At 41.5% G+C, this 19996-nt stretch overlaps 1 protein-coding gene across 2 annotated transcripts in view; it reads left to right on the top strand.

The window, feature by feature from the left end:
* The window catches only part of SEMA3C (semaphorin 3C), a 143984-nt gene extending 127463 nt beyond the window's left edge, over positions 1 to 16521 (top strand). For both annotated transcript variants that reach the window (XM_035127243.3, XM_035127244.3), the window contains 5 exons: positions 2 to 43; positions 1304 to 1461; positions 6991 to 7058; positions 9346 to 9476; positions 11639 to 16521. In XM_035127243.3, coding sequence (XP_034983134.3) covers positions 2 to 43; positions 1304 to 1461; positions 6991 to 7058; positions 9346 to 9476; positions 11639 to 12052 — 813 coding nt within the window. In that variant the 3' untranslated portion in view covers positions 12053 to 16521. The remainder of the gene's footprint in view (position 1; positions 44 to 1303; positions 1462 to 6990; positions 7059 to 9345; positions 9477 to 11638) is intronic.
* The last annotated feature ends 3475 nt before the right edge of the window (positions 16522 to 19996 follow it).

The following is a 19996-nucleotide window of genomic DNA, read 5'->3' on the forward strand; positions in this document are numbered from 1 at the left end:
GAATAACGTTCCTATAACAACAATGGCCATTTCATCTAAAAAGGTAAGGAAAGGAATAATATTCATTCAGCAGCTGTGGTCTGGGTTTAATGCCATTTTAAATGCATCTCTAGAGATGTATAACTTGCAGATATTGTCGATCATGACTAACTTGCCACTTTGATTTCAACTGCGTATGCATTTGGCTTAGTCTGGGCCCAACCCATTTTATTGTGTCATCTTTGAGGCTATATTTGCACCAACCTATGAGGTTGGTTAGGGTGAGGGAAAGTGACTTGCTCTATGATTGTCCAAAAGCTCCATATGTGAGCAGGACTTTAAAACAGACTCTCCCGTGTTCAAACAATTTGAACTATATTGCTGTGGGCCACCATGCTGTAGATCAGGCATCCCCAAACTTCGGCCCTCCAGATGTTTTGGACTACAATTCCCATAATCCCATAATCCCTGACCACTGGTCCTGTTAGCTAGGGATCATGGGAGTTGTAGGCCAAAACATCTGGAGGGCCGCAGTTTGGGGATCCCTGCTGTAGATTAAGGGAGTTCCATAGATGTAGACATGGGACACAACCCAGTCAAAGAAGAGCACTTTTACATCATTGGTTTAAAAATGAATGCTTAATTCTCTGCCATTGAAATCAAGGGGGGCTCAAAGTGCTTTGAGGTGGCTGGATTGTACTCATAGCACTTATTGTCATATCCAAAGCAGCTACATGTGTCCATCCTATTCTACGTATATACTATGGAATGCTTGTGGGTAGCAACTTCGTATGTGCATTCATCAGTCATAATGTGAAGTGGTTCATTTGACATGTTATGGGGAGGGGTAGGAGCTGAAGACCACATGCAGCATGATGGTTCTTATGGGGCAATAGGTGGTACTCAGCTAAACCTATTGAAATTAATGGGCCTAATTTAGCTGTACTCGTTAATTTCAGTGCGTCTATTCTGGGTAAAATGGCCCAAGAACTTTAAAGTACCTAGAAAGAAGTAGCATATCAGATCTCCAAAGCTGAGTGCAGCCCTCTGCCTGACAAAGGAGAACAATGACCCTCAGTGTTTCAAAAGTATTAACATTCTCCCCTAAGTATTTTCTAACAGGAAGGTATAATGTTATAGGCATATTATAACACAGATCTCTTATGTTTATTTTGGCCTTCTACCCATAGGTAGCTCACCTCTTGGTTTCACTGTTAATACCTAAGGAATGGGAGAGCTTAGTCCTTTATTAGTTGCATCCTGGCTAAAGTTCCTCTTCTAATCTCAGGGCCTGAAATAAATCTCTCCCTTTCCTGTCAAACAGCAACAGTTGTATGTGAGCTCGGACGAAGGGGTCACCCAGGTTTCCTTGCACCGCTGTCATATTTATGGGACGGCCTGTGCCGACTGCTGCCTCGCCAGAGACCCTTACTGTGCTTGGGATGGCAATTCCTGCTCCAGGTTCTACCCAACAGGGAAAAGGTAAGAAAGTGTTAGATTGTCTTTGGAAGGGGGGGGGGGAACCCCACAAGACAACATTTAACCTTTGCTAGGCATTTAATACGATATTGGAATGGAGTGTTTTTCACTGCTCATGTTTTAAAGGCTAAAAAATACCACCCATTTTTATTGGCTAAGCATTGCTACCTGAAGTCTTTGCATTTCAAAGTTGTTGTGCTCCCTGAAGGTCTGGTTCCCCCCCCCCTTCAAACAGATGCCATATAGAGGTTGTATCCAACACTGCCATTCCACTCGTCCCCTTGTGCAACAGAATTTGCCCCTCCTCTCCGATGCTTGGGCACCCTCAAAATCTGCTCCATAGTATTGAGGGACTCAGTGGAACAGATTTTTGGGCGTTGCAGGGAGATGAAGGAAGGGGAGGGAGGAGGAAGAGGAAGGGGAAGGGCAAATCTTGTTGCATGAGTGGAATGCTGATCAAGCAGCGTTGGATAGAACCACAGAAGACAGATAATTGACAGATAATCAGCACAACAGAATAGTTTACTGATCACATTTTTTTAAAAAAAGACTATCAGAAATAGTTTTTGCTGCTGTGATTTCATTTGCCACTATCTGGAGGGAGTATCTAAAGCTACAGGACATCCGTTTCTAATACTAGTGTCCATAATGCTAACATGATGCTGCTTGACAAACCACAGGCATTCCTAGCATCTGGACACTGCACAACCAACAGGTTGCATAAAAGCCGCAGAGTCACAAAGCTATGTCGGCAGAACATTTGCAAAGACTCTCAGCTAGGGAGAGGAAAGAGTTGCTTGTATTTTATAATTTCTGTATTTTATATAATTTCTGTATTTTAATATTTTGTTGGAAGCCACCCAGAGTGGCTGGGGGAACCTGGCCAGATGGGCGGGGTATAAATAATAAATTATTATTATTATTATTATTATTATTATTAATATGTAGCCAAGGAAGATGATTTAGGCGGATTTGAGCCCTTCCTAATTCTGCTTTGTTGAGGAGTTTTCAACTCAAAGGAACAAAATTGAATCTTCATAGCATGTGATATCCCCTCAAAATACCAGCTACATGTTGACATACCTATCTGATAATCCGTTTGAAGCAAACAGCACCAACAATTCCCTTCTTTCTTGTGTTCAGAGAGTTCCATATGCCTTTCAGTGAAGCAGCTCACTTCCCAGCAAAATTCTGCCTGCCCAAGATGTTTTGCTACCTGACTGAAAGGACAAGATGTTCCTCCATACCATTTACAAAAGTTGATCTGACTACCAGTTGAATCTTAAATTGGCAACAGGACAACATCCCACAGTGCGCACCAAAAGCAGCAAAATAGCTGGAGGGGAGGCAGGGTTAGGGTTATGTCTTCCAACACCTCATCACCCCTCCTCAGCATCTGCCACCTGCGATGGTTGTCTTGCTCTGCCTAATGGTCGAGCCACTCCAAAACCTGTCCTGAACCAGCCCTCAAAATCTCACCCTCAGATCCTTCTTCTTCCTCCAACATCTTGCAGCTGGACACACCAATACAGTGTGTCTACTTACGAATAACTCTACTTACGAATGTTTCTACTTACGAATGGAGCTCCGCCCGCCATCTTGGATGTGGTTTAGATAGGATTTTTTCTACTTACGAATTTTTAGATAGGGTTGCTTCTACTTACGAATTTTTTCTCCCAATGCATTCCTATGGGATTCGACTTACAAATTTTTTCGACTTACAAATGTGCGTTCGGAACGCATTAAATTTGTAAGTAGAGGTACCACTGTAACTGGACCCAAAATGTTCTGCATTGTGCATGCAAAACATTCCCACCAACATAGCCCCTGGCCATGACCTCTGGCCTCCCAGGTAGCTCAGCGGTAGTGCTTCTGCTGGGCATGCAGAAGTTCCCAGGTTCAATTCTTGGCATCTCTAGGTAGGGCTGGGAAAGATCCCAGTCTGAAATCCTGGAGAGCTGCTGCCAATCAGTATAGACTGCACTGAGCCAGCTGGATCATTAGCCTTATTCCGTATAAGGAAGCTTCTTTTGTTCCTGTGATTTCACAAGTCCCTAGGGAACCATCATACCTGGTGGCTGATAGGCTCCATTTGGTGAGCAAAAGGTGTGCTCTCATCACCGAGCCATTACCATCTCTCATTTACATCCTATTCTGAAATGAGCAAAAACAGAATTTGTGCCTGCCAATGAACAACTGCATTCATCAATACTGAGTTCTTTTCTCTGCGAGCATTTAGAAGTGGTATTGAAGCCATATCAAAAAATAAGGTTCAATAAAGCCTTGTCTATTTTGGAAGCTAAGACACAGAGCATTACTTTAGTTCCCTGTGTTACTATAGTTACTTCATTTCCCAGCGGTGCTCTGGTGCTTTGGAATAAGGCAACATGTCCTTCCTACAAGGGATGTATGGCAATTGCTGGTTTCAGATGTTTTTATCCAATTGCCAAGTATAGTATAGGTGTGAACTGAACCTAGCCAAACATTTACAAATGCTTATGGATTTCTTAATATCTCCAACATGTTAGCAGAATACATCATCTAGTTGAGATAATATTTTGTGTATCCTTTGCTTTTTATAGTGGGGAGAGAAAAAATAAATGCATATTGAATGAAGTCTGGTTTTCATATGTTTAGGAAATAAGTTGTTTCTTTATCTTAAAAAAACACAACAGATTATGATTGAGAAAACACCAGTAATTGGAGTGAAGTCAAGTCTCAAAGTCTAGACAGTAGTAGTAGCTTTTATATTATAGGCTGCATTTGCTCAGATTTGTTATTCCTTTGCCCTTTGGATTCCTACTAAATTTTGTTCCCAAAACAGAACTTCAGGGTATCTGATCATGTCCTTATTTCCAAAATACACTCATGACACATCTTTCTTGACCAAATGTTTCTACTACTCCATTCTTCACCAGGGTGATAGGCTCCTTTAAAATGCAGGTTTCAGCATGGACATAAACGCTTGCTGGAGCAGTCTGATGACTCCACTAGTCCATCATAATCCTGTTCTCTCACAGTGGTCAACCAGATGCCCATCAGAAACCCACAAGCAGGATTTGAGCCTCTTAAGTCTGAAGGCAGAACATAGTTATCATGGACAATACCGGTAGCTGTCATTAGCCCTCTCCTCCATGAATTAGTGTGTGCATTGAACTTCGGGGGGGGGGCGACGACGTCAAGCAAGCAATGCTAGAAGTTGTAATGTAGACGCACCTCATTTCTTGTGCTTACAATATTCTCTTGAGATGATCAGAGCACCCCAGCCAAGTTATGATTGCTAGTATTAAAGATCATGGATCAGCATGCTCTAAATATTTCTCTTCAATAATTTTCTTTTACGGTCCAGCGTGTAGTATCCAACTAAGTTCAGCTCACAGCACATCCCTTGAAATTAATTGACTTCTTAGTCATGTCCATAAATTACAGTGGGCTTACTCTGTGAATGACTATCATTGGAAACAAACTATATATTTCTGGCTTCTGTTAAGGCAAGGTTTTATGGATGGATAAATAGAGGTTCCTTCTATGGGATGAATCCTTAGAATGACCACCCTGAAGGAAAGAAAGTGTAGTTGCCTAATCATTGCACACATTGCATAGTCAAACAATGGAATTCACTCCTACTGGAGGCAATGATGGCCACCAATTTGAATGTCTTTAAAGGAGGGTTAGATAAATTCACGGAAGATAAGTGACTCCTAAACCTGATTGCCATGTTCAGCCTCTGCTGTCAGAGGCAATATGCTTCTGAAAATTAGTTGTTGCAAACCACAGGAGGGGTTCTTCCTACTTGCGGCCTTCCCCATGGCATCTGATTGCTGGATTAGGTGGGTCACTGGCCTGATTCAGCAGGTTCTTATGTTCTTAACAATTTTGTTATCTTCCCCCTGCCCAGCAACAACAGTAGGAATTATAGTTTTGTAACACTGCTGAGAACTCTGTTGGAGATCCATTGACTCGATCCATAACTATAATTCTGACAGTTTTCTATAAAGGGAAGTGGAGGAGAAATGGCATTTCAAACCATGTAAGCTTGTTGACACTACAACCCAGCGAAAGGGAAATCACCACACTTCCCTATAAAGAGGATACTTTCCATGAAAAATAGATAATTAAAATATTATCAATCGACACATTGTCCCATTTGCTATTATAATACAGACCACAATAATGAAATACAACTAAATATCATACTATATGAATCCACACAAATGTAGTTTATATAGTGACATCTAACTGCACACAAACTCAGGTGACACTTGGGACAGCAATATTTTTAGGAGCATGAATGAAGTTGGGCGTAAGTGCTTGAAGTTCATCTACAAGGCTATAGGGGATCTACATGGATTTTGTAGTGCAGCCACCCAAGGCAGCAAAAAAATCTTGCGCCAGCCTTGCAACTTGCAGAAACTTTCTCAGTAAAGATTTGGCTAAGAAATTCTGTCACCCTTCTTCTGAGGCACTAATATTTACATAGCACTGTGTCTCTTATGTGTGTGTAGTAAGTTTGTGCAGCCATAGAGCTCACACCTTGTACGTAGAAGTTCCCATGTTCAGCCCACAAGATCGCCAATTAAAGAACCTCTCCAGAGAAAGAGCTTGTAAAGACTTCTTCCTGAGATGTTTGAGAGTTGCTGCCAGTCAGAGTGGACAGTACTCAGCTGGATGGAACAATGGTCCATAGAAGGCAACTTCTTATGTTCATAAGTGCTTTAAGTTCAATTTAGTTAAGCTCCACTCCTCCAAATTTCATATTGCTAATCAATACAGAACTGCTCGTTGCAAGTGATATTGAGATTCTACCAAAAGTGACATTTCCATTTCCCCCACTTCTCCAATAATGTTTAGGTAATCTTTAGTTCTATCGTCATTGAATTGGTTTGTTTTTCCATTCCCACTCTAGAACTTTGGCCGCTTCTATGGGGAAGAATGCACACTGTGCATAGAAGGGAGAGGGTGAAACATTGCCATGGGGAAACCAATGGGGATCTATGTGAGCACTGAGTTCAAAGAATACCATCGTATTTGAGAACTGCATAAATTGCAATGGCATCAAGTAAACATGTGGGTGGGTGGTACTCAATCAGAACATTACAGCGTTCATTCAGAACGACAGTGTCATATGGAAAGCCTAAGTGAACAATCTGCTGCTATTGCTTGCATGCTCCATAAAACTCGAAGAGTGGCAACATTTTGGTGTATTACAAAAGTCTCTGTAGTTTCTAGTTTCCCCACTCAAAATACAACATTTTGTTGAAACCCCGAAACCTGAAGCCAGATGTTTGGATGAAATACAAGTTGCTTTCATTCTTTCCACTGTATAGAATCACTTGTAAAGGGTTCGTTGTGATCTGGATAAAGTGGCTTAATGAGACTTTATCTTCTCATAGAGACTGGGCAATTATTTATAGGAAGCTCATTGACCTTACAGTTTGAAATAACCTGAGTACTGCATTTCCTTTTAAAGCTGCTTAGGCACTGAAAGTCATTTTTGCAATTCCATCTTGCTCCTTTCCCTGAATATCTTAGGAGAAGCCGAAGACAAGATGTGAAGCATGGAAACCCTATGACTCAATGCCGAGGATTTAACCTAAAAGGTAATTTGAACTGAAATATGACGGGCTAAAAACACATGTGGTCATTCTTTTAAGTGAATCACAATATCCCTGTGGCTTAGTGGTAAAAATTAGTATAGTACCCATGTATTTTTAGCATTCCTTTCTCCTTTTTGTGTGCTATGTTTGTTTGGGAGATTTAATGTTGATATTTTTAAACAACAACAATGCAGGAAACAAAGGCCTTATCCTGAGACTGTCTGTGACTACAATGTTGTCTCAGTATGGTATCACAGCATCACAAATGAAGATAAATCCATGGTCACATAGAGTACAGCTGTTGTTTTTTCCCTTAGTATTTCCATATTTGGGGGGGATTAAAACTGTAAAGAAGGAGGTCCTTGGCAACTTTTTTAAAAAAATTGGATTTCCTCCCAAAAGGGTAAATCCAGATTATTGGTTGGGAAATAAAGTCTGGATAATATATTCAGAGTTAGGCATAGCTGTCAACTTCCAGATCAGCAGCGGTGCGGCACTGGAAGTCGCTTCTGTGCATGTCCAGACATGCGCAGAAGCGACTTCCGGTGCCGGGCTGCCTGTGTCCGCATGTCTGGGCAGCAGAAATCGCTTCTGTGCATGCCCGGAAATGCACAGAGGCGATTTCCGGTAGCACTAGGCAAGTGAGCGAGCAGGCAGCCGGGAGCCGGGACATTTAAGGGGTAATTTGCAATCCGGGGTTGCAGCGGGAAACGGATTTAAATTTGGGGGTTTCCTGCCAAAAATGGGAGGGTTGACAGCTATGGAGTTAGGATCAGCCGTTTTTAGGGACCCCTATTTTTCAACTCTTCTCAGTTTCCATATATCATATCTTGCTGTTAAAGGTGGCCATGAGAGGCTCCTTCTCTGAGGCTCCGGAAAATCCTGGAGTGGTCACTAGAGGAAGCTAGAACAAAATGCAAATGGACAAATACACAAACAAAAATCACCATTTACTTTTATTGTTCCAAGTCTATGGTTTTCTCTCCCCAGCCTTGGGTTTTAACTGTGATGCTTAACCTGTGCTTGATCCCATGTTTAAGAGTATATAAAGCTGTAGCATTTTAACTTTAATGAGAACAAATTTCTAAAAATAGAATGCCGGAGGCTACTAATGATTCCACAAACATTCTGTACACAGACAATTAGGAATACTAAATTACTGTTGGCTTCCAAAATATTTGAAATTAAAAAACACAATTTTTATTTATTCACTAAGGATATGCCAAATGCCTGCCTCTGAATACATCTAGAACAAAATATCTTCCCAGCCTTCTGTATGTGCTGTTCTAAGCTATTCCTAACCATTTCCGGATACTACAATCCAGTACATGCATATATTGTCCCCCTAACTATGATTATACATACCATCCTTCATCTTAAATCTCCCCCTCCCCATGATTTGATTTAAGCATAGTGAAGAATAGGATCCATATTTAGAATCATAGAGTTGGAAGAGACCAGTCCAACCCCCTGCCAAGCAGGAAACACCATCAAAGCATTCCTGACATATGGCTGTCAAGCCTCCGCTTAAAGACCTCCATAGAATCATAACCTTGGTGACCATGGTTAAAGCAAACCAGGATGCAATGGTAACTGAACTGTAGTTCATGAGTTGAAATGGATTTGCATACCATAGTTGCACGTAATCATGTTGCTTTAATCATGTTTATACTAATATGAGCTAAGATCAAGGAGATCCAGGTTCAATGCCCTACTCAGCCACGAAGCCAGTCACTCCCATCTCGGTTTAACTCTTATCACATGGTGTTTTTGAGAGTAAAAAGGATAAGATTGGGTGGGTGTGAAATATAGCTCTGTAGAGCAGGATAAAAATGCAATCTGTCAAGCAATATTACAAATAAATGGTTAAAGCAAATAATGGAAGAGTGAATTTTTGTGGAAGATCAGGAATGATTTGTCTAAACTGCACTATTATGAAGCCTGAACAACTCAATGGATATTTTGCATTTCTGCTATCTGGTATACGTTTAGAATCTAGGCTAGGATATTTTAACATCTAATTATGTAGTTTACCACCAGCTCCATCCCACTCACAGGGGCAATGTGGGAAATGGGATCCTGAATTAGTCCAGGTGACTCTACTGTAGCCACACTATTGATAGAATAAAATAGCATTTTCCTAAAACGGCTCCAGTTCTAAGTTTCTGCCCCAGATTTCTTGCTCTTGGATATTGTCTGCCTGAGATCCTCCTTGGTTCAGGTGTGATCATGAACTTCCCAGTTTTATAAACAGTGCAATGCATTTCATCTGGCCTCTCTCACATTCCAGCTTACCGCAATGCAGCAGAGATAATTCAGTACGGTGTAAAGAATAACACCACCTTCCTTGAGTGTACGCCAAAATCGCCGCAGGCCTCCGTTAAATGGCTCTTGCAGAAGGACAACGACAGAAGGAAAGAGGTGAGAAATTCACTCAAAAGCATTGGAGGGTCAAAGGCAAGAGGGTGCACTCAGCTGGGAACCCTGAAGATAAAGGCTGGGTCTTCTGTTCATATAGAATATTCTCTTGAGTTACGCCAGTGTCCAAATGCCCATGGCAGTGTAGCATGAAACTTAAAATACAATGCACCAAACTCATCTGAGTCGCTGAGACGCTAGACATACAACCAGCATATACCCACAACCAGCATAATATGTTTTTAAACTCTTTCAAAGCAATCACTTTTCCTCAATGTAATAAACTTTTGTGCATTACTTTCACTAATATGGACATTTTTGTATGCGCTTTCCTCTAATAGATAGATCCCGGTAATTCTGGTATGCATTTTTGGTTGGAGACCCATTTCACAAAATTCATAGCTGTGTTTTAGTTTGGGAAATGCAAATTGATCTGTTTGCAAAAAACAAAACAAAAAAAACCTGGATCTGTGTGCAGCAGGAAGGCTGCCCTCATGGGAATGTCTCCAACAGTTAAAACATGCTGGCAATCTGAGAAAGGAACAGCAGGCATAACAGAGGAGTTAAGTCTGAGGAGCCGGGAGAGAAGATGATATGGAAAGCTTTTGTAGCAAGGACTTAGCCTGAACTAAAAATACTCACAGCAACAAGAATTTTCCTGACCGTTGTGTAATCACATTTTCCGTTACTGTCCTTTCCAAAGCTCTCAAGTTTCAGCTCCATGATATACAGTGCAATTGTGTATATGGATCCAAGTTGGATCCATATTTATCCTTCCTTAAGTAAATAAAAAAATGAAATTATTGCTATTTACAAATCTCAGGCAGTGTCTCTGCAGGAGGAAAAATGCCCCTGTTCTTTGTGAATGAACCTGTCTGAATAATTGCAAGCAGAAAGGGGTGGGGAAGATGTGGCCCTCCAGATGTTGTTGGACTACAACTCCCACCATCCCTAACCACTGGTCCTCCTAGCTAGGGAAGATGGGAGTTGTAGTTCAACAACAGCTGGAGACCCAAGTTTGAGAAACACTGGACTACAATTCTGTCACCCCTTACCACTGGCTAGGCTGCCCGAGGCCAATGGCAGCTAAAGTCCAAAAATGTCTGGAGGGCTATGGGTTTCCCTCTTCTTTACACCCCCAGTTTGAAATTGTCTTCTGGAAAATGTGTTTTTTATGGTTTAAGCCTCACCAGTGAGGTATGTAGTTGTGAGTTCAAGTCCCACGATTTTCCTGACTCACCAGGACATGAGCTCTGTGTTGTCAATTTCTTTCTAATGGCCTCTGTGACACACAGAAGTACAACATGAAAAACAGTATGTTCCAGGTCCTAAGTTTTCAGTGGTGGCTCCCTGCTTGTGTAATGTTCTCCCTGGGGAGACTCGCCTGGCGCCGTCATTACGTATCTTCAGCTGACAAACCAAAACATTCCTTTTTAACCAAGTTTTTAACCAACTTGGCTTTTAATCACCAGGCCTTTCTGCTTGGGTGAACTCTTTTAATGTACGATTTTTATGTTTGTTTGCTTTAAATATTGTAAGTCACCACAAGTTGCAGGGCAAAAAAGTGACCAATAACTTTAATAAATAATAATGAGGATGTAAAAACAAGACTAAACTTATTAGGTAAAGGTAAAGGGACCCCTGGCCATTAGGTCCAGTCGTGACCGACTCTGGGGTTGCGCGCTCATCTCGCATTATTGACCGAGGGAGCCAGCGTATAGTTCCAGGTCATGTGGCCAGCATGACAAAGCCGCTTCTGGCAAACCAGAGCAGCACATGGAAACGCCATTTACCTTCCTGCTGTAGCGGTTCCTATTTATCTACTTGCACTTTGACGTGCTTTCTAACTGCTAGGTTGGCAGGAGCTGGGACCAAGCAACAGGAGCTCACCCCGTCACAGGGATTCGAACCACCGACCTTCTGATCAGCAAGCCCTAGGCTCAGTGGTTTAACCCACAGCGCCACCACTTATTAGTTAATAATATTAAAAGCACTGCTGTGTTTAATAGCTCTCCCTAAGAAATACATTTCAAGCAGGGTGTCTCTGTCTAGTGGAAAGAAAATGGCTTGCTTGGATTGTATATCTTGTATATCTCGATAAATATTGATTTTTCTTTTAGTATGCTGGTCATATTCAAAGCACATGCTGTCTGTCTGTCTTCTAGGTCAAACTTAATGAAAGAATAATATCCACCGAACAAGGGCTCTTGATTCGCTCTGTCCAGGATGCTGACCGAGGGCTTTATCACTGCATTGCGACGGAAAATGGCTTCAAGCAAACGATAGCAAAGGTGAACTTCAAAGTGTTAGATTCAGACACGGTGGCCTTCATGACTGAAAAGTGGTCCCCGTGGACCTGGGCTAGTTCACTCCAGGCTCTGCCGTTCCATCCAAAGGACTTGGCAGGAGCCTTCAGCCACTCAGAACTGCAGATGATTAATCAATATTGCAAAGACACGAGGCAACTTGGCCAACAGGCCGAAGATTCCCAGAAGATGAGAGGGGATTATGGCAAGTTGAAGGCTCTCATCAACAGCAGGAAAAGCAGGAACCGAAGAAATCAATTGCCTGGATCCTAAGGTTTTGACTGGGAGCATCAAACTTTTTTTCCATACCCTCCCTCAAGGGATTTTGGGGTGTTTTTTTGTGGGGGGTGGGGTGTTTGTTTTCCTGCTGAGAGCATAGACAAAACATTAGCAAAGCAAGCCCGAAAAAAGATAAAAGATCATGAAATGCAACCCATATAAGCTAAAGAGGAGGGCAGGCGGGAAACCTCAAATCCAAAGAGATTTATTTGTGAAGTGCCCACTGACGCCAGATAGATCCTTAACTTTAACAGTACACCAGATTGTTTGCCTTAACCCACTTTCTTGCATGACGTTTAGCTGCCATCTTTCTTTTCCTGAGAAGGGACACAGAAGCAGACACACCAGATCTCAAACTTGGTGGCAAAGACTTTGGGTTAAGAGGGATGTACTAAGTGTTGTACAAAGAGCTCTTCCATATATGTCTCTGTTTATGGTACATTGCATTGAAAAGCTCCGAAGCAAGCACTTCAAGGTCCGTTTCTCATCTTGGTATTGAAAACACAGCTCAGGGCTTCTCCAATGTAACGTGGGAGTGGTAATGATTATATCTCCTTCCCTCTTAGTGGGGTTCATTACATGTACAGCTCGCTCCCAGTCTTTCTTGACATGGTAAACTCTCTGTCATGTGACTCTATTGCTTTTAAATATATATATTTTTCTTCCTTATAAAGCGCCAGTGCAGCTTACCTTTGGATTCCCAGTCCAGGGACAGAAGTGCTAAGGTTTCAGGAGTCGAACTGTGCTATGTGTTATTTGATCCTTATGTAGCCAGTTAATTGAAGGCAATGAATATACACCTATGAATGCAAGAAGAGAGCACTGGCAGCTACTATACCTTTTAAAACCAGGATAAAATCACATGGGCTGAAGAGTCAGGTGATGCTGAGCTGCTACTAGTAGTCCTGTGCCCTTTGATATTTCGATTTTTGTGGGGGAATCTGCCCTGGGGAACCAGCAAAGGTGGGTGCAGGTGGACAAAAGGACCAAAGTTAAGCACTTTTGAGGCTGCAATCCACACTTGCCTGGGAGTAGGGATGGGGGAGGAACTTGATTTAGTTTGCCTTGAAAGGAGAAGCTACCTAATTCACACTTTCGGAAGCCATACACAGGCATCATTCAAAGTTTGCCCTTCTCACAATTTTGCAATGCAGTTCTACAACCAAGTAATGCATACAAATGCATAAATTCACCCATTCCTACCTGAGATTTAGTCCTATTGAACTCGGTGGAGCTGTGTTTTGGCAATGTTGTAATTTTGATGACTCCAGCCGACTTGGAGATTGAACACATTAAAACAGGGGAGGGCAGACTTCAGATTTGTGGGATCTACCTTATTTTTTTTTACTGGAACACTGAGACTCACCAAGTGGGATCCAGAGGTAAAGGATTAGAGTTAAAAGAACCCAGGGATTTGTTCTGAGTAACAGAACTGAACAGAGCTCACAGTCTTCCCATTCAAAAATTCACTTGGGGACACTTCCTTTTATTCATGTCAGCAGTATAATTTCAAGAGGAAAGTTGTTTTGTTGTTGTCATTGTTGTTAAGCAACTGAGTGTCAGAAATCCTTGCTGATCTGCTTCAAATCACCCACTGATCTACCATCTGCCCACGCCTGTATCAAAACACACCCACCATCAATACACACCTTTGTGTATTCGAATGAGGGGTGAGACAATTTTGAAGTTGAAAACTTCTATGAAACTTCATAGAATTTACAGCCTCCGTTAGGTAAGCATATTTGTTTAAGACCACCACCATTCTGCCACCATTTTAGACTCTTTCCTTCTACCTTCAAGTAACTTCTGTCAACCAAAGGTTTTGCTCTTCTCCCAGTGATCTTGAAGAAACCACTTCTGCCAGACTTCCGGTCATCACAGCTCCTCCGTGCATTCCAGCCTTAGACATGACACCCAAATTGTCAATTGGAAAGCACGGGAGATGCATCTCATGAGATGCTATTGAAAACAGAATCCACATTGTGAGTTGTCCTCCTTTCCCTTGCAACATTTAGGAACACTAAACCATAGCATGATGGGATCATGGTGTGGGGGGTGTGGGGGGGGGAGGTGGGTGTAAAACTATATAATGTCACAGAGACATCCAAGTTACAAAACCAAAATATTTTGGGCCTTCACACAATAAAGCTACCTCCTGTAGTCTGAACGCTGTTCTTTTATAGCTCCTATATTCTGAGTGCTGCACTTACTCGTTTGGCTTTTTCCTTCTTCTACCAAGCACATTCAAAGTACAGTTGATATAACATTTAATCTCATTTATAATGTTGTAATTGCTTCCAGATGAAGGACGGCGGCTGATAAGCTTTCAAGGGCACAATTTATTTCTCTTAACAGCCAAGTGTGGTTGTATCTGACTAGGCGCCCCTTCGGCCTGAGGAATGACAACAGTTAACATGCTTTATTAAAAACAAAATGTTGGCTATATGTGTGGTTCAGCTAATAAAATCAGTAGACCTTTCTTTTCCATAATAATATTTTTTAAAGCTGCTTTATATATAGTGACAATGGTATGACTGTTTAAGGGATAAAACTTAAACATTTCCCCCCCACACCTGCTGCATGAAAATGTATGTACTGTATCTAGATAAAGACCTTTTATTGATTTGTAGCCACTCCAGCCTTCCATGCTGCAACAGATCTCCAGATGGCAATAATGTGTCTAAGGCTTTGTTCATCCATTATGCTTACAGTAGCCTGTGGAGCAGAGCAACTCCAGGGTCATGGAAATAAACCAAATGCCCTGCTTGGAAGCCAGTCTTGTGCTCATGCTAGCTTCCTTCACCATCTTGTACAAGGCAAGGCCTGCTTGCTTGGCCCAAATCTAGTAACATGTTTATCCTTTTTTGTCAGAGATAGATAGCAGGAGTGAGTCTTATATGTACATATGGTAGGTAACCCAAGGTATGGGAATGGCCGCAACCCATTCATAATTTTGGTTGCCTTTCCCAGCTCTACAAGATCTCCTTTGAGATGTGGTGACCAGAACTGTATATAGTATTCCAAGTGTTGTCACACAATGCATAGATATGTATAAAGGTATTACAGTATTGCCGGTTTGATTTGTAATCCTTTTTCCTAATGATTCCAAACACGGAATCCACGGCTGCGGCACACTGGGTAAGTCTTTTCAATTAAGCTGCCAACCACGATCCCATCAGTGGATATATGGAATTAGGATTTTTTGGTCCAGTGTGCATGACATTGCCCTACATTTGCCATTTCATTGCCCATTTGCTTAGCTTGGAGAGATCATTCTGGGACTCTTCCCAACCTGATTTTGTTTTGACCACTCTGAATAAGTTGATGCCAATGAAAAAAAAATGGTCGCCTGACTGTTCATCCCTCAGTTCAGATCATTTATGAACAAGTCTAAAAAGCTAGCGGAGGATTTCCTACATCCCTTTATTATGGGAACTGACCGTTTTTCTTGCTCTCTGCTTCCTCCTCTTTAACAAGTTACCATCAACACATGCCAAATGGAAAGAAAACCAGACCTTTTCTTTTTGTTCTATTCCTAGTGAGTGTGTACACCATCTCACAAAGATGCTTCAAACTGGAGTCCCATTGGAAGCAATTGAACTGAACTCGCGCGATAATTAATTTGTCATTGTTCTCATTTCGAATTAAGGGCAACAAACCTTAGGGATATTTGGCCTTTTCTGACCTGCGACCCTACCACCAGGTTTACCTCCGAATACAGTTGCTAAAATGTGATGAACAAACCTATTTTTTACATGTACAGGGTAGTTTCCATTAGGGTTTTTACATGCTCAGAGTTTATCCCCATATACGAACATGAACACTTATGTTTATAATATTGGTTGGTTGTTTGGTTTGTTTGTTTGTTTGTTGCTATTTAATGTCTTCCTATTTTGAGGATACTGACAAAAGGGTTGTATCCAATGGGTTATATGACTTCCCCCTCCTCTTCTCTTCCTGAACACACCCAAAATCTTCTCTATCGGGGGTGGGGGGGTGTCTGCAACTGTTTGGAACAGATTTTGAAGGTGTGAAGGGGTCTTCAGGGAAGGGGAAATTCTGTTGTGCAAGTGGAACTCTGCTGCATGAACAGAAAAGAGGCATTGGAAAAAAACCCCTGTATATATTTGCATTTGTTTTTTTAAAAAAAATTTTTAATGCCATCTTCTGGTCATAACTTTGCCAAATGTAAAGAAAGTCAATACTATTCATCAGTGTGTACGAAATTTGTTTTATGACGCCTTTGTTGTCGTTTGTAAAGTTGGATTGAAATCTTCATTCAACCATGTGTTCTTTGTGATGATTGCAACTGTAGATATGTGTATTTCGTTTTTTTAAAAATAACAACAACCCTTTTCCCCACCAAGTATGGTAATGTGTACAAATTTAGCATGATGAAACCCATTACGGTGAATACTCAGTAGCCCTTGGATTAAAAATAAAAGTAACACAATACTATTTAACTGGATATCCCAAATGTTATTTGCCTGAAAAATAAAGGGTGTTCGATCAATTTCATAAATGGTTTTGCATGGGGTGGGGATATTGGGGTGGGGGTGGGGAATATGTAACTCTTTTGCTAGAAGCTTTTGACCACATGTAATACAGAGCTGAAAATGAGACAGAAATGAGGTTCTTAATTTGTTCCAATGGATGGAGGCCAAACAGGACCCAAGAGGCTAAAATCCCTTTGGAAATAATCATTTTAAGTCCCTCAACAGAAGACTATTGGATGCATTTCAGATATAGCATAATGCCAAAGGGGGAAAAAAGGTACATTATGCAGTGATGAATCTTAGGTAAGGAAGAAATCATAGAATCATAGAGTTGGAAGAGACCACAAGGGCCATCCAGTCCAACCCCCTGCCAAGCAGGAAACACCATCAAAGCATTCTTGACATATGGCTGTCAAGCCTCTGATTAAAGACCTCCAAAGAGGGAGACTCCACCACACTTCTTGGCAGCAAATTCCACTGTCGAACAGCTCTTACTGTCAGGAAGTTCTTCCTAATGTTTAGGTGGAATCTTCTTTCTTGTAGTTTGAATCCATTGCTCCGTGTCTGCTTCTCTGGAGCAGCAGAAAACAACCTTTCTCCCTCCTCTATATGGCATCCTTTTATATATTTGAACATGGCTATCATATCACCCCTTAACCTTCTCTTCTCCAGGCTAAACATACCCAGCTCCCTAAGCCGTTCCTCGTAAGGCATCGTTTCCAGGCCTTTGACCATTTTGGTTGCCCTCCTCTGGACACGTTCCAGCTTGTCAGTATCCTTCTTGAACTGTGGTGCCCAGAACTGGACACAGTATTCCAGGTGAGTACATTCCCCTGTGTTTTATGCCACCTTTCACATGATGCAAAAGCCAGTCCTGTAAATCTAGAGGGGGTTTAGAATTCATCTCTGCGTTAATTGTAAAAAATAAAAAAAATCCATTTGCAAACCTTGTGAAATTCCAGGAGTTTTGCATTGTAATTTCATGTGATAAACTATGAGGTAGCATACACTTCTTCCAAACTGTTCAAAATTAACTAGGACGTGGCAGCATATGGGTCAAAATGCCACAGTTCCATAATGTTAGAAATTGGGACAGAGGCATTAGCATTAAAAGTAGGAAAACTAGCGCAATAAACCCCATGTCTGAATGCAGTCTAAGTTATCGTGGCAACTGAAGAAAACATTAGAGGCTTCAGGCTAAGGAAGCAACCAAACAGCTTTATAACTTGCCTTCTTCTTCAGTCTTTTGTGTTGTGTCAGTTTTCAAAGAGAAGTACAGTAGTTCTTTCCTAGCCTTCTAGGTCTGTGGAATCAATTGATGTACAATCAGACTTCTTTTGTGCCCAATGAGAAATTAAAGGCTGAGATGGAATTTGGGGAAGTAAAGAAAATTGTTTCAACTCAAAACTGCCTTACAAACAAGTCAACTAAGGGATTGCATTTGTGTCTCCAGGGATTGGTACTGGAGTCAATGTACAGCAGATAAGGTGATAAGCATTTTGTGAGCACTTCAAACTGTATCCACTTCATTAAATCAGATCCGAATGCCAGACTTAAATATGAACCAGAAGATACCTTGGCGCTTGCATTAAAGGAAGTTGTAGGCCTAACGTGTAACGCCAAGGGGGATTTGAAACAAAATTCTACACTGCTAAGTACGCTAGAACAAGTTGAAACATGCCAACTGGCGCAAATTAGAAGATGCTTAAACTTTGGTGAACATATTTACCATATTAAGAGATTATGTATACAAGGGTGTCAAAAGGAAATTGACAAGCTTGTAGGAATGAAGGAAAATTACATCTAGAGTTAAACCTCAGCCTCTTGCCTGTGGTGGACAGACTTCCAAGCATCTTGGCCTCAGATCTGTTTTACTCATGACCTAGCCTTTGGCCTCTGCTTGCAATTCATTTCTGGACTCTTTCCACATCAAACACTGATCTTCCTCTCTGGAAGAGGCAAGGTTGAGAAAAAAGAGAATGCAGGCTCTTTGAATCAGAAGACACCCATGTCTCTTTTTCTCTTTGCATTTAATGCAAATGTTGCAGAAATCCCATCAAAATGGCATAATATTCTGCACCCTATTATTTTAAAATCACATGGGCAAATCACAGGTAGCACACACACAATGTGTCCTTTTTAAAATACAGTGGTACCTTGCAAGACGAATGCCCTGCAAGACGAATTTTTCGCAAGACGAATGCGTCTTGCGATCTGATGGTGACTCGCAAGACAAATTCGTTTTGTGAAAAATTCATCTTGTGAATCGCGGTTTCCCATAGGAATGCATTGAAATTTAATTAATGTGTTCCTATGGGCAAAAAAAGAAATTTCAATGCATTCCTATGGGAAACCGCGATTCGCAAGACGAATTTTTCGCAAAATGAATTGACTCGCGGAACGACTTAAATTTGTCTTGCGAGGCACCAATGTACACAATGCAGTAGAAAACTCAGCCCAGGGTAGTATATCTTTTCCCACCAACTAGGACCATGTGCTCTTCAATATCCCTGAAACAGCAATGACTTAGACATTGTGTTCTGTGCTCTGGTAAGTTTCATACTGGATTGTTGCAATGCACTTTATGCGGGGTTTCCTTAAAGATGATTCAGAAACTTCATCTTGTCCAAAATGTGGCAGCCAGACTACTGGCCGGGGTTCTATTTAGGATTCACGAAGGCCCTGTTTAAAAAAAACAGCTGCTCTAGTTGTCAGTACATTTTCTGGCCTAATTCAGGATGTGTAATTAGTATTTAAAGCCCTAAATGATTTAGGCCTCCTTCCCTACAGACTCTCTGAAGTGTTGAGATCAGCAGTGGGAGCTTCCCAGTAGTTCCACCACCCTTACAGGTTTTGGGGGTAGCCACTCAGGAGAGGACATTCCCTGCGGCAGCCACTAAATTATGGAATTCCCATCTGGCACCTTCACTATGTTGTTGTTTAGTCGTTTAGTCGTGTCCGACTCTTTGTGACCCCATGGACCATAGCACGCCAGGCACTCCTGTCTTGCACTGCCTCCCCCAATTTGGTCAAACTCATGTTCGTAGCTTCGAGAACACTGTCCAACCATCTCGTCCTCTGTCGTCCCCTTCACTATGTAGCTTTCGTTGTATGCTGAAGATGTTACCCTGACCTTTGACACAGTACACAGTAAAATATTATACAGTACATTTTAGGATCCACCCTGATGCATTGAATGCAATCTGATTTAACCGTTTTTAATCCTGTATTTTTAAATTGCTATAATCTGTTCTAGGATCTCATCATGAAGGGCAGCTGAGAAATCAAATGAATTAATCAATCCAGGTGTGATTCTCTTGGGATAAAGCTGCAACGGTGTGTTAATTGTGCTGATTCTATGGATTATTTCACCATCTCCACCAGAGTTAACCTTTCTAATCAGATGCAGCTGTGCGAAACCAAGATTAGCAAGGGAGAGGTG

The sequence above is a fragment of the Zootoca vivipara genome, chromosome 9 (genome assembly GCF_965207765.1).
Source record: "Zootoca vivipara chromosome 9, rZooViv2.hap1.1, whole genome shotgun sequence".
Classification (NCBI taxonomy): Eukaryota; Metazoa; Chordata; class Lepidosauria; order Squamata; family Lacertidae; genus Zootoca; species Zootoca vivipara.